Source organism: Lagenorhynchus albirostris, chromosome 11 (genome assembly GCF_949774975.1).
Source record: "Lagenorhynchus albirostris chromosome 11, mLagAlb1.1, whole genome shotgun sequence".
Classification (NCBI taxonomy): Eukaryota; Metazoa; Chordata; class Mammalia; order Artiodactyla; family Delphinidae; genus Lagenorhynchus; species Lagenorhynchus albirostris.
Window position 1 is genome coordinate 12,626,012 of NC_083105.1, and position 13,732 is coordinate 12,639,743.

The window sequence follows — 13,732 nt, forward strand, 5'->3', positions numbered from 1 at the left end:
GCTGTCTCTTTTTTGCTGCCTCTCCGTAAGAAGTGAGCCTTTCAACCAATCATAGTATTTTGCTATTTATGACTATTAACAACCGTGTGTTTGAATTGAAATTTTTACTTTGAAAGGTCTGATCTCATATATTGAATGTTCACAATACTACTAAACTTCATGTCAGGCTGGCTGGCTTCAAGGCTTGTAGACAGGGAAGTGACTAACACTATTTTACAGATTAGACTGCAGATGCCCATAAAGATTAAGTGACCTATCCAATCCAACATCACTCAGTAAGGACAGTACTGAAACACATGGTTTAGCACAAGATTTGGATGTGATTCTTATACAAGACTCATAGGTATTTCTTGAGTTAGGCCAACAATGTAATGTACAGACAATTTCATTTGCCAATGAATAGAGCTACGCTTATCAGAGCCACTGGCTTTGCAGTTTGCAAGAGAGAAGATGAGAGTCCGCAACGTAGAAGTTACTAGAAACAGAGCAAGATGTTTGTTAGGAAGATGGCTATGATCAGAAACTTGACCTCTATTCCAAACGGATTTTTTTTTAAAGAAAATTATGGTAGGATATAGTATGAAAGACAGGTTTAAAATTTCATAGCAACTTTCGTTAGCAACAGGGAAAAGATAGCTGACACTGGACTACAAATATTAAAAATGTGATTTTTAATAATATAAGTACAAAATTTTATTTCTTTATACAACTATAATGGGATTTGGATCAAACAGCTAGAATTTATTTAAAAAACAAAATAAAACAATGATATAAAAATTGCAAGAAGGTCTGAATCCAAAGTTTTTCCTCTAATAGTACCAAATACCACAAGGAACAGATTATTATACAAATGTGTACAAATTTTAAATACAAATACAATAGGTTTGGATTTTAAAGGAAAACAAACAAACAAAAAGCAGGTCCTCGTCAGGACTTCATTAATGTGTACAAATGACAATGGTAGGACTGACTTCTTTCCGTACTAATCCACGTCTCCGAGGCCCTTCCTTGATACCCTGTGTCAAACAGAAAACTGACATGGGTACAGAGGAGGCGTGGGATAGGTGCTAACACACAAAATTAAACCAGGATTTCTGCTCTTCGTGATTTTGGTTCCCAAGAATTCCTGTTTCCTTCTGTTTCCCAGTTAAATTTCAAAACTGCTCTGAGGTGAGAAAGGCATTAAGCAGCCAGAATACCTTTAAGAAACACAGCCCTGTGACCACACTGGTGGGAAAAAAGGAAAGAATTAAATAGGATGCAGCAGAATTAAATAGGCTGGCGGCACTGTCCTCCAAGATCTACTTTGATGCTGCAGTGCTCTGTCCAGGCCAAGGGAAGAAAGCAGTCACCTCAGAGCTTGGTTTTGACGTGGACTCTCAAACCGAATTTAAAAACAACGCTGAAGTGCTCAACTGTTTTCTTTGGAACTGGGAAGCAAAAGCCTGGTTCTTTGGAAATAAGGGCAGCTGGGAATGGTAACATTCCTTTTTATTTACTTTCTTGACATCATTCATTTTTAAAGAACTAGAATCCCAACATAATGATTCCTTCTTGAGGCACGATACCTTAAAGTGTAGATGATTTGGAGTTTGCAGAGGAGACCAGAGGAAGGAAGGGAGGCAGAATTGACAAATCTGTATCTTCCACATGCTGTTGCTGGTGGAGGCTCTTGTTTTTAAATTATATATACAGAAATTTACAGGATAAATTAAAATCTAGGAGAGTTTTAAGAGTTAAATACACATAATTAAACACACATTCACACACGCACATAAATAACCCTACATGAGGACAGAGTACTTTTTTCGCAATTCGCTTATGTGTGGAATGCAGAACGCTGTGTATCTGCCCAGCAGGGGAGCCAATGAGATGAACCCAGGAATCAGCCTGGGCAAAGCTCACCTTCCACACCCGCCAAGCAGCTAAGCAGCAGAACTGTGAGCTAAGCTGACGCGGCCAATGGAAGATACCAGCGCTTAGTTCTGCAGACCAAATGCTCTGGGTCAGCTCACAATACAGGCCATTCAACTGGTGGCACTGACAGCTTTACCCTCTCCAGGGCTCACAAATCTCCTTGGCTCCGGCTGAGGCTGCCAATGGTACCAATGACTACAGTAAGTTTTGCGACATGGACACTGGTAGAGCAGGAATTGGAATGAACCCCCTACTAAGTTAACTTAAGCCATCGCAATAACTTTCAGATGGGAACGATGTTATCACTTCCCACCTAGGTCACTTCAAGTTGAAAAGCTTTGTACTTTCAGTTAACTGACATCTTCCCATAATCTTTCCCATTACATTTCAGACTGTAAGACAGGTAAGGCAAATGGTCAGTGATGGGTCTGGAGGTACAACTGAGTTTGGAAAAAAATCACATTTTAGCTGACCTTAAAGCGATGCACTTGGCATCCAGAACAAGCCCCCAGCCCCCAAGTTACACTGATTTTTAAGGCAGATTTATCCACCACAGTAGAAGAATCCCAAGCCCATATTCACGCCAAGGTTTCCTCTTGGCTAAACCTTTGCCATTTCATAAAATTATTAAAAGCAAAGTAGTTACAGTCCTATGTATATATTATACATTATATATATAGATATATATATATATGCATATATATAAAAATTTAAAACCTACACCCAGATGCCAGTGAAGGGATCTGGAACAGTCACATATACACAAGCCAGCAACAGGCAGGATAAGGTTTCTGTCCCAAGAGTCTTTGCTGTCACAGTCCAGGCATGATGTAAGCAATGTTGTCTAGTGTGTTTGACTGCAAAACAAAGGAAAAAGGTTCAGCTGAAGAGTATTTTACCTTAGTTCCCTGAGACATATTTCTTTATTCAAGGGAGAGAGATGAGAAAGAAAATCTAGAGTTAGAGAAAACAGGGAGAGAGAAGATGTCACGCCGTTGTCTGTTATGCTGGGAGCTTTTCTGCTGGCTTCTCCCGTTAACCCTAGTAAAATAGAGGCAGGAGACTCCTGTACTTCCTTTGTCTCTGGAAGAGCAAATAGGCAACACAGGAGGTGCAGTACCTTAAGGGCTACAACGCTTCCCTCCAAAGGAGAGAAATCTTAGGAAACGGCGTGTTTGCTGTTTCACTGAAAGCCTGGCAGGCATTCAACACTCAGTGTCATGTTCACGGGGCGACAGCCTATGGCAACGCTGTATCCAGGAAGCCTTATGGGCTTGTGCTTCACAGGGCTCTTTAAGGCAGGGCCTCTCTGGCTCCCAAGGGGTCTGGCCCCCCAAATCCCAGGAAACAAGGAAACTCACCAAGACCTGTTTGGGACAGCCATTCAACTCAGGTAGTTGTGTGGTCAGACACGCCAAGGGGCCAAGCGCACAGATGATGGAATCCAGAAGCACTGACAAACTGCCGGACACAGCAACCATGCCCTGAAAAGGAGAGCGTGACAGGAGAGGACTGAAGCTTGACTCACACTCCTGAGGCTCCCTCCAGGCTCTGGGTGAGTTCCTTGCATGGTTCTTTAAGTCCTGGGTGGTTCTATGAAACTTGTGGCAGAAATGGAAGGTCTCTGCTTTGATAAGAATACATTCCCAGGTTTCCTTTCTATGTTGCTAATCCACTGTACCCTCTGTGAGACCTTAGGTTAGTCACTTAGGAACAGTAGGAAAAACCCCAAAACACCTATATCGAAAAATCGTAAAAAATGCCTCATCTATTCTGGAGACCTGCTGGGAAGATTTGTGGAGATCATGTATGCAAAAGTATTTTTCTTATGAACTCCACAAATATAGCTCAAATGTGATAACCATGAGAATTCTACACATTAACATTTAACACACACACACACACACACACACACTTCACATATGTGGCTTTTTTGATAGTGGATGATACCACTTTTCTGTTCTTTTTAAAATTTAACTTATAAAATGCATATTGTTTATATCTCTGTGATTCAAAGACATAGCAAATAAGATTGCTTGCTACAAATAATGCTGCCCAGCTCTTGTATAATCTGCTTCAACCAGAAGTACTGTGAGGATATGTCACCTAGGAAGGCAGCACAGAAGCGTCCTTCAGAGAATGAGCTCTGGGCTTGAGATGCGGGGTTGAGAACCTGGCTATATCCCACTCACCGAGAGGGGCAAGCGGCTTTCTATACTGTGCCTGAAAAACACAGTACTGACAGCATCTGTAGCACGGAGTGGATTAAGTGAGACAACAGACATCAAGTACCTGGGGTGGTGCCTGGCACCTGGGAAGTGCTCAGAAAGTATCAATAATGATTACTACTATTAACAACATCTTCATCTCCAAAACTGCCTTTCGGGCTGCCTGCTAGGGCTTTCATTTTGGATATTTCTCAATCTCAACATACGGTAAAGAGAAATAACCTACCCTTCCTCCTAGCATCCCTCCCTCTGCTAAAATCACCACCATTCACACATCTGCCCAGTCTCAAGGCCTTGCCACTGTTGACTTTTCTTTCCCTTCATTCTCCTTGTCCAATGTCTCCCCCCACTTCCAAGGCAGGCAGCAAAGGGTTAAAAGCGTGGACCCTGAGGTCATACCACCAAACTCAAGGCTCTGTTTCAGCACTTATGGGCTAAACTCTAGAGAAAGTTCCTTAACCTAAGTCTGTTTTTCCTTCTCTAAAATAAGGGAACACAAATTTTGTTTCACAAAGTTGCAGTGTGAATTAAAGGAAAGGATCCATGTACAGCACTCTGAACCAAAGCTGCCTGAGTGAGCATTCAACGGAAGACAGCAATTAGGAATATTATTCCATACTTTTGCCCTACAGTTAATGATAGCTAATATTTTATGTTCGACTCTCCCAATAAGCAACCTGAGAGTAGGAACCAAGTCATACTCATTTTTATATCCTTCCAATAAATACTGGGGTTCTGCACAGAGTAAGCTCTCAATAAATATTTGTTAAATTCAAATCTTTGTCACGTCTAGTCTAGATTATTGTTATAACTTTTCCCTAATTCTGGTCACTTTTCACTCCCAATCTAAAATAGAAGATATTCTCAGTGAAAACCAAATGAGAGCTCTGATCATTCCTCCCTACTCAAAAAATTCCAGTAGTTCCTGAGCAGTCATTTCCCTCTGTAGTTTGGACTATGCCCTTAATATTCAGCCTTCCTCTACCCTATGCATTGGATCTTCTAGTTTTTCATCATTTTAGCAATAAAGCCCTCTGGAAATAAAACGTTAAGTGGAACCCCAATATATAAAACAGCTAAAAGATCTGGTTGAAGTGGGAATGGGGGGTCTAGAGCCCCACTGGGTCTCTTTTGGCCCATCTCTGCAGAAAACTCCAGGGCCGAGAAGCAGATGTTCTCTTGGTTTACGATGTCTCTCTCCAACAGCTCCGTGATACCAAGTCCTGCTTATCCTTCCAGGTCCCACTGGAACTCCACATCCCCTTCACAGAGCCTCTCCTGACCCCCTAACTCTCTGCTCTCGAGCGCTACTGTAACTGCTTCAGGTGGCACAAAGCCGCAGAATGAGAGCAGGCTGAGAAGTGGGGCAAGCTGTGCTCGGTCACAGCGAGTTGTGTAAACTTGTAATAACGGTCAGTTAATTTCATTAGGTTTCAGGTATTCAGTCTTTAAATGAGCAAACTGTATAAATTAGTGTTCCTTAAAGTGTAGTACGTTTACTAATTTCAGGTGGCGTAGAGGTGAACATTAATTATTTGATATAAATCCATTTTGAGATATATTAGAAAAAAGATTAGAGTATCTCACTTGTGATATCGAGGACATCATTGTGAAAGCATGGATAAATTTATTTAAATAAAAATATAAATAAATCAGGAGCTTGGGATGAACATACACACACTACTATATATGACAGATAACCAACAAGGACCTACTGTATAGCACAGGGAACTCTACTTAATATTCTGGGATAACCTATATGAGAAAAGAATCTAAAAAAGAATGAATATACATTTATGTGTAACTGAATCACTTTGCTGTGCACCTGAAACTAACACAACATTGTAAATCAACTATACCCCAATAAAATTAAAATTAAAAAAATACAAAGTAAATAACAGTATAAAGTGGTATGTGGAAATGGCAAAATTGTGAAGATATACACAAATGATTAAAGTCTGGGAAAAAGTGGAGTATAGGGGGAATGGGGAATTACTGCTGATGTATATGGGGTCTCTTTCGGGGGTAATGAAAATGATCTGGAATAGACAGTAGTAATGGAGCCACAAATCTGTGAATATACTAAAAGCCACTAAATTCTACATTTTAAAAGGGTAAACTTTATGGTATGTGAATTATATCGTAATAAGACTGTTCCTTATGTTAAAAAAAAGGGGACTAGAGATTCTGCAACATTCTTTCCCTTTTCTGGTCAATATGTATATGTAACTCTCCCACAGCAACCGCTCACAGAAGCTGGCTTGTTTTATTTGCTAATTATTTATCTATTCTATCTTTCCAATTAGATTGTAAGTTTCCTGAGGATATGAAATCATCATAATTTCTACTCCCCCCAGTTTTTGGAATAATGCCTAAGTACTCAACAACTATTTGTTAATCTCAATGGAAACATCAGGGAAAATCTGGAATATGGAAGGTGAAAAACACAAATCATTTAAAATTTTAACTTTTTAGGAAATGTAAGAATGTCTAAATATGAAAAATAAATAAGGATCCCAGAATATTTTATTCTGGAAATATCTATATCCATTCAAATATCTGGGCCTACAAGAAAGCAGCTGTTTTGACACCTACTAAATTTTGAGAAACTAGCCAAAGAACTTAGACAAAGCTTCATCTCTTGCGGCCTTTGGCATTTTATTTGTTGAATAATAATTCAACTTCCACATAAAAGCAAGTGAGTAGTTTTATATCCCTACACTGATTTCTCAGCTTAAAGATGGCTTTAGTAATTCAGACTGATTTCTTTGCTGAAATGTCCTATTAGGACCCAGTGGAAAACTGAAATACTACACTACTTACTGAGTTAGCCAGGGAGAAATATGATTAGAAGTTGAATATGGTAATAGAAATGGAACATGACAGCTTTGCAGGTTAAGTGATTTTGAAATTGAAGCTTAAAAGGACACAGATCTCCTTAGGGTACATAGGACTGTATGATTCAAGTGCAGAGAAATGAAGAGCTTGAGAACCTCAATCTCCCAGTTGCTACCTACTTTCAAAGCAGTAGAGGAACACTTAATCCCCTGTACAATCTAATCTGTCTATTGAAAACCATGCTGGAAATGCATAGAAAAATCCAAACTCTCTTAGAAATAATAACGATCAAAGCTTCCATGGGATTTGTACTCATTTTTCCCATTGCATTTTTAAAAAATAAAAATGAGTTACAGGATTATATGTCAATTGTATCTCTGTAAAACTGGGGGAAAAAAAGTTACAGGGTAGTCTAATTTCCTTTTGTGCCATTGTTTCAATAGGATGGTATTAGTGTAAACTTTGAGAGCCAGTAGGTAGATTCCATATCTCTAGATGTTTCTATTACCATCTCTCTTCTCTATCACTGTATCCTGAGCACCTGGCATAACCCAGCATACAGTAGTTGCTCAATGAATGTATGTGGAATGAGTAAGTGGATTCAAATTATATAAGCAACTGGAGTCATGCTGCTGGCAGTGCCCTCACCTCGGTTTCCTGCAGGCGGTGTCCAATGAGGCTCAGGGACTCTCCCAACAGCTGGAGATGAGCAGCCACGTCGATGGGCTCTGTCTCAGGGGCTTTGGCTGGCGAGGCAGGTAACAGCATGGTGGTGGGTGGGGATTTCTTTTGGGGTGACAGTACTCCTGCAGAGGAAGCTGAGAACAGAGACAAAATAGAGAAAGCTTGCCAATATTCTTCCAGATTTTCCCTTTTTATGAGCTCTACCAGGCATTAACAAAATTATGGACTGTGGGCCAAATCTGGCTCATGACTTGTTTTTATATTGGCCTGTGAGCTAAGAATGATTTTAGATTTTTAAATGGTTGTTGTAGAAAAAACAAAGAGGAATATGTGACAGAGAAAGCATATGGCCCTCAGACTTAAAATATTTACTCTCAGGGACTTCCCTGGTGGCACAGCAGTTAAGACTCCAAGCTCATGCAGGGGTCCCAGGTTCGATCCCTGGTCAGGGAACTAGATCCCACATGCATGCCACAACTAAGAGTTTGCATGCCGCAACTAATGAGCCCAAGAGCTGCAACTAAGACCCAGTGCAACCGAATAAATTAAAAAAAAATTAAATAATAATAAAAAAATAAAATATTTACTCTCTGGCCCTTTACAGGAAAGCTTGCTGACTTCTGACTTAACATTTTCTAGGGCTTCCCTGGTGGCACAGTGGTTGAGAGTCCGCCTGCCGATGCAGGGGACACGGGTTCGTGCCCCGGTCCGGGAAGATCCCACATGCCGCGGAGCGGCTGGGCCCGTGAGCCATGGCCGCTGAGCCTGCGCGCCTGGAGCCTGTGCTCCGCAGCGGGAGAGGCCACAACAGTGAGAGGCCCACGTACCGCAAAAAAACCCACAATATTTTCTAAATTTTTTTGGCAACCCTTAATATTTAGTAATAATATCTGGATATCAAGATCTGCTTCTAATATAGGCTCTTCTCCCCATTTCTTAGTGAGGAAGCAAAATTCACAGTGCTCTAGGGAAAAGAATGAAAAGAGGAGAGGGATGTGGTCAATACCTTTCACTTTCATGGAACCTTCTGAGCTGGATGCTTTTCTTTTCACAGTTGTAGCTTCTGCTTTGTTCTGTTTGTGTTGCAGATACTGAGCTTTTTGTTTCCAAATCTGCAATCAGATCAGGGCAAACAAATTTAAAAGGGCAAAAAAGTAAAAGGGAAAGCAGTCATGGAAGAGGAGAATGAAGAAAAGAAAGGGAACAGTGGAGGGGAGCAGACAGAGGGTTAATGTTAACTTTTAAGCTGGAGGGTCAGTGAACAGGCTTCAGATAGCCGTGACAGTAGTATCTTAGTAGAGGACCACGAATACCCCCCAGTGCTAATGGTCACATTGCAGCATTGATTCTATGATCACTCTAAGGTTGAAATGTAAAATCATAGAGGAAACATCTGGCTCATCCTAATGTCCATGTGGTTTAAATATTTCTTCTAACCTGCCGGTTGGAAACACCAATACTAGGATAACAATGACATGGAAAACAGAAACTAAAGATAATTGATCTGGGTGAAAAATATATGTTGTTTTCACCCAGATGAGCTGTACCTTAAAAAAGCAAGATGGTAATTCTAATGCCTAGACTACCCTCATATCATCTAATTGGAAAGTAACTGTGATTCAAATATGACTATTTATCATTGTCTTATTAGCTTTTTGACAGGAAGGTTTATTATTTGGTAATGGTTGATGAGGATGATGACCTGGAACCTACTTACCTAGTAAACATTGTCCCATGTTTTTATTATTTGCTGTGACTATCAGGTGGACCACTTTCCTCAGTTCTCAGACCACAGCTGACTAGTAGGTGTTTGTGGTCAAGGTCTCTGACTTTAGATTCTCTTTTAACATGACTCATTGCCCAAGTTACATCATCTTTTGGCTCAAATGTCAGGTTGGTGGGAAAAAATTAGATGAGGTTAGAAGACAGCCTCCCTGCAGCTAAATCCTCATGTAGAGTGAACTGGCGCCAACTACTTTATTGTCCTCTGCTAAACCATTTGCCACTGTTTGGGATGGTGTGTCGGAGGATCACACATTTTGGAAGGCATAAAGCAATGAAAAATGTGTCCACTGTAAACTGTACTTACCAGTTTGTCCTTCTCTGGCAATTGCTTCCACACCTCAGCCAGTTTTTTGCTTAGTTCCCCAAAATCTAGCATAAAAGAGTAAAAAAAAATAAAAAACAGAAACAACCCAAAACAGTAAAGGTTTAACCATAAACAAAACAGACGACTGATAGGAGCAAAAACTAGGAAAAGGGTCTTGAAGATCAGATTTAAATAGCACAAGAGTCTTTCAGAAAACCAAACCAAACCCCATCACTTTCCTTGATTCTTTTCTGGAAGGAAGGGGCTGTTTTGGTGGCCGTGAGACAGGCTCAAATTCTCACATGTCTACTCTCTAAGGACTTATTCCTTAAGCATCTTTCTGGTGTCTTTTAATTTGATTCCACGGAACAGGGCTTATCTACTTAAGTTAGAGAAAATATGTTATGGAGAATTTGACTGATTAAGAGATGTTAGAGTTTTACCGAATTTCTGAGAGCTCAGAGACAAAGAAGAATTTCCCTAGAGCAGCTCGGAAGCGATCTGCCAGACGTGTAATGCTGTGCTTCCACATGTAGAGCGAGGTCGTGCTTTATAAAGCACATCTGTGTCTTTCACGGTGCTTCAGTGTGCCTCACAACAACCCTGGTGAGCAGGTTGGGAAGCTAGTTCACACATTGGGCAAATGAGATGTGCAGAGGGTACGTGACTTGTCTAAGGCCTGAGGTGTAGTGTGCTTCTCACCTCACTAACTTCCATATAGAGACAAATATGAACAATGTAATATGTCATCTCACTCCGACTCTATACTGAGGGCAGTTTAAGGAAAAGGTCAACTGTAGAACCTTGGAAAGAAACAACTGCGTATTTATGTAGTGTGCTTTATGGACGGGGTGAACTAAGACAAAATCTACAGTGACTTGCACAACTGAGGAAAGAAATGAGATTTGTGTTCTTTTCATACTATGGGAATAAGTTTGCCTGCTGACTGGATTAACTGCACTGCTTCAGGGACACAGATGGAAAGTAAAAGCACTAAAGATGAGAAATGTTCTTACCTATGCCTGGATGGTCAGCCACAATGGTTACACGATACTCCTTACAGAACACCTGGTAGGCCGACATGTTCTTCTTTTTTGGCTAGTACCACATAAAAATAGAACAGGGTAAGACTTAATTAGAACACAGGTTGAGCAACCTTGCATCTATGGGAACAAAACAAAAAAGATACCTGCACTTTTTCATCAAGAGTGCTAAATTACTAACCAGCTTTCCTAAACACGATAATTAATTTTTAATCCATGTTACTTATGACTCAGAGATGAGTATCAGTTTTACTTTAGAAGGTAAAAACCACATGTTAAATTAATTTTAGATTTTTCAGGTTGTTGCAGCTACTTGATAATTATTTGTAACGCTCTTCATCCTTTCTACAAATGTTACATATTTCGGTTAGAATTAAGTGCTAAGAAAATCTTTACCTCTCCTTGGGTGTCTAGTTTTCATCTTCTTTGAAAATAAGAACCACATAATTTCCCTTTGCTTTGGGGCCAGAAAATCAAGAGCTAAATTTTGTTCATATTGTTCCTCTGGTTTTGATTTCTAATCTTAAAATTTTCCTGATCCTGCTTTGACTGTCACTTGTAGTTTATCGTTATTTTATTATTCACATTCTTGTGGTCCAAGGTGAAAAGTAAATAACTGAAGACAATTCTTTGGTACTTAACGTAAGATGAACCTCTTTCACTTCAACAAACTGCTTTGTACTACCCGAAATATGTTTATTCTTCACTTATGACAATTCCAAAAGCAATGCATGATTTTTGAGAAACAAAAACAAAATGAGCTTTTAAAACCAGTTCAATGAGGGATATATAAAACAGAAGATACTATATATTACTATGCATCCCATTTTACAATTATCCATAGACTCAGGAGAAAAGAGTTTTCCTACCTGAAAAGGTGCATTAGATAGCACCTGTTCAAATCTCTCATTTTGAGGATGAGAAAGGAAACTTAGAAAAATAGTGACTTCCCTGGGTCCTGCAGCTATGCCAGTTATAACACGAGAATGGCTACAGCCTAGCCTGACCTCCAGGGCTCTGCATTATGGGCCAAAGAAAAAAAATATGTTGTAACAGAAAAAATTACTTTTCAAAAGAAAAGATTATCCCTTTGTAACCATTATCTAATAAACTGAGATGTCTTCAGTCTGGCTTTCCTTACAACCTCATCTGTAAGTATCAAAACATGATGATCAGTCCTCCATCGCCTCCCAAGATAGTCCTTTCTGGTCCTGCACTTATAATGACATGAACGGTTGGTTGGTGCTTTAAAAGCTACCGGAAACTTCTGTTTGCCTCAAGAATCTGATTTTACAACCAAAACAAACCAACCAACACAGTCCTGTCTTGTGACTTCAGAGTTGCACCTTGTTTTTAAATGAAGCCTGATCACACACTTTATTCACCTTAGTTCTTTTTTTAAAAAATTTTATTTATTTATTTTTGGCTGCATTGGGTCTTCGTTGCTGCGCATGGGCTTTCTCTAGTTGTGGTGAGTGAGGGCTACTCTTCATTGCGGTGCACGGGCTTCTCACTGTGGTGGCTTCTCTTGCTGCAGAGCACGGGCTCAAGGCATGCAGGCTTCAGTAGTTGTGGCATGTGGGCTCAGTAGTTGTGGCTCGCGGGCTCTAGCGCGCAGGCTCAGTAGTTGTGGCGCACGGGCTTAGCTGCTCCACAGCATGTGGGATCTTCTTGGAACAGGGCTTGAACCCGTGTCCCCTGAACTGGCAGGTGGATTCTTAACCACTGCATCATCAGGGAAGCCCTCACCTTAGTTCTTAATGTTGTTTTCATAAAACAACTATCCTCAAAGGCCAAAGACTAGCCAAAACTTATGACAGTAAAAAAGCTGTGTGATGTCTCAGACTTCAATTCCAAAAGGAATTCTGAAACCATTTTTGAAGAATGGAAACAACCCTGAAACATCTTCCAAAGTAAACTGCTCTGAATGAGATAGCACTTCTTTGGCTATGAAAATTATGCCATGTTTGTTATAAATTTAGCTTCAAAAATTTTAGACTAATCTTTTAAAAACAGCTTATTCATAGGCCTGACATTTGGCCATAAAATAAAACCTGCAAGGAGTTTTAACAATGTTTTCTCAAACATGATATAAGACTATGAAAAGTCAATGCTCTCTATTCCACAAGGCTACCTACAGCTATAACATAAAACTGAACCTACCTTTACAAAATTAATCACAACTCTTACCCAATATGTTAGATCTAAATCCACACAGTGAAGAAAGGGGTTCCTCTCATAACTCTTATAAAGGACTTTATTCAATTATGTAGAAAATATACCGGCATTTATTGAGTATCTGTACTGGGTACAGTGAGTAGTTAAGAGGATGAGCTTTTGGAGCCCAGATCTTATTCTAAGGCAGTCAAGCAGCATAAAATAGTGGAAAACATGAGATGTAAAGTTTGAAGGCCCACCATTTTTTCTCACCATTTTAGCTTCACCTTATACTAATTATCTGATCCTGAATAAAACGCACGAGAAGTGGATTGCTCTCTGACATGTGATATTTAAAAACAAAATTTTGTTATTTATTTTTTTACTTATTTGGCTGTGTCGGGTCTTAGGTGCAGCACGCGGGATCTTCACTGATATGTGCGGGATCTTCGTTGCGGCATGCGGGATCTTTTAGTGGTGGCATGCAGGATCTTTAGCTGCGGCATGTGGGGATCTAGTTCCCTGACCAGGGATCAAACCTGGACCCCCTGCATTGGAAATGCAGAGTCTTAGCCACTGGACTACCAGGGAAGTCCCCTGACATGTGATATTAAAAGTATTTCAATGGCAAAGAAGGAAAAACAGAGACTAAAAAGGAGACTGCAAAGGAAAGAGAAAAGAAGTAACCCACCAAAGTATTCTGCCATTCATTTCTTAATAAATATTTACTGAGCATCCACTATGAGCCAGACATTGGGAATACAGCCAAGAACCAG

The 13,732-nt window shown here is 40.1% G+C and overlaps 1 protein-coding gene across 4 annotated transcripts in view; it reads right to left on the reverse strand.

The window, feature by feature from the left end:
- Nucleotides 1–656: 656 nt before the first annotated feature.
- HMGXB4 (HMG-box containing 4) overlaps nucleotides 657–13,732 on the reverse strand; it is a 31,665-nt gene continuing 18,589 nt past the window's right edge. For 3 of the 4 annotated variants that reach the window (XM_060165258.1, XM_060165259.1, XM_060165260.1), the window contains 6 exons: nucleotides 10,773–10,854; nucleotides 9,757–9,821; nucleotides 8,674–8,779; nucleotides 7,632–7,801; nucleotides 3,279–3,401; nucleotides 657–2,774 (listed from right to left, as the gene is read on the reverse strand). In XM_060165258.1, coding sequence (XP_060021241.1) covers nucleotides 2,730–2,774; nucleotides 3,279–3,401; nucleotides 7,632–7,801; nucleotides 8,674–8,779; nucleotides 9,757–9,821; nucleotides 10,773–10,854 — 591 coding nt within the window. In that variant the 3' untranslated portion in view covers nucleotides 657–2,729. The remainder of the gene's footprint in view (nucleotides 2,775–3,278; nucleotides 3,402–7,631; nucleotides 7,802–8,673; nucleotides 8,780–9,756; nucleotides 9,822–10,772; nucleotides 10,855–13,732) is intronic. The other variant, XR_009543357.1, reaches the window with a different exon arrangement.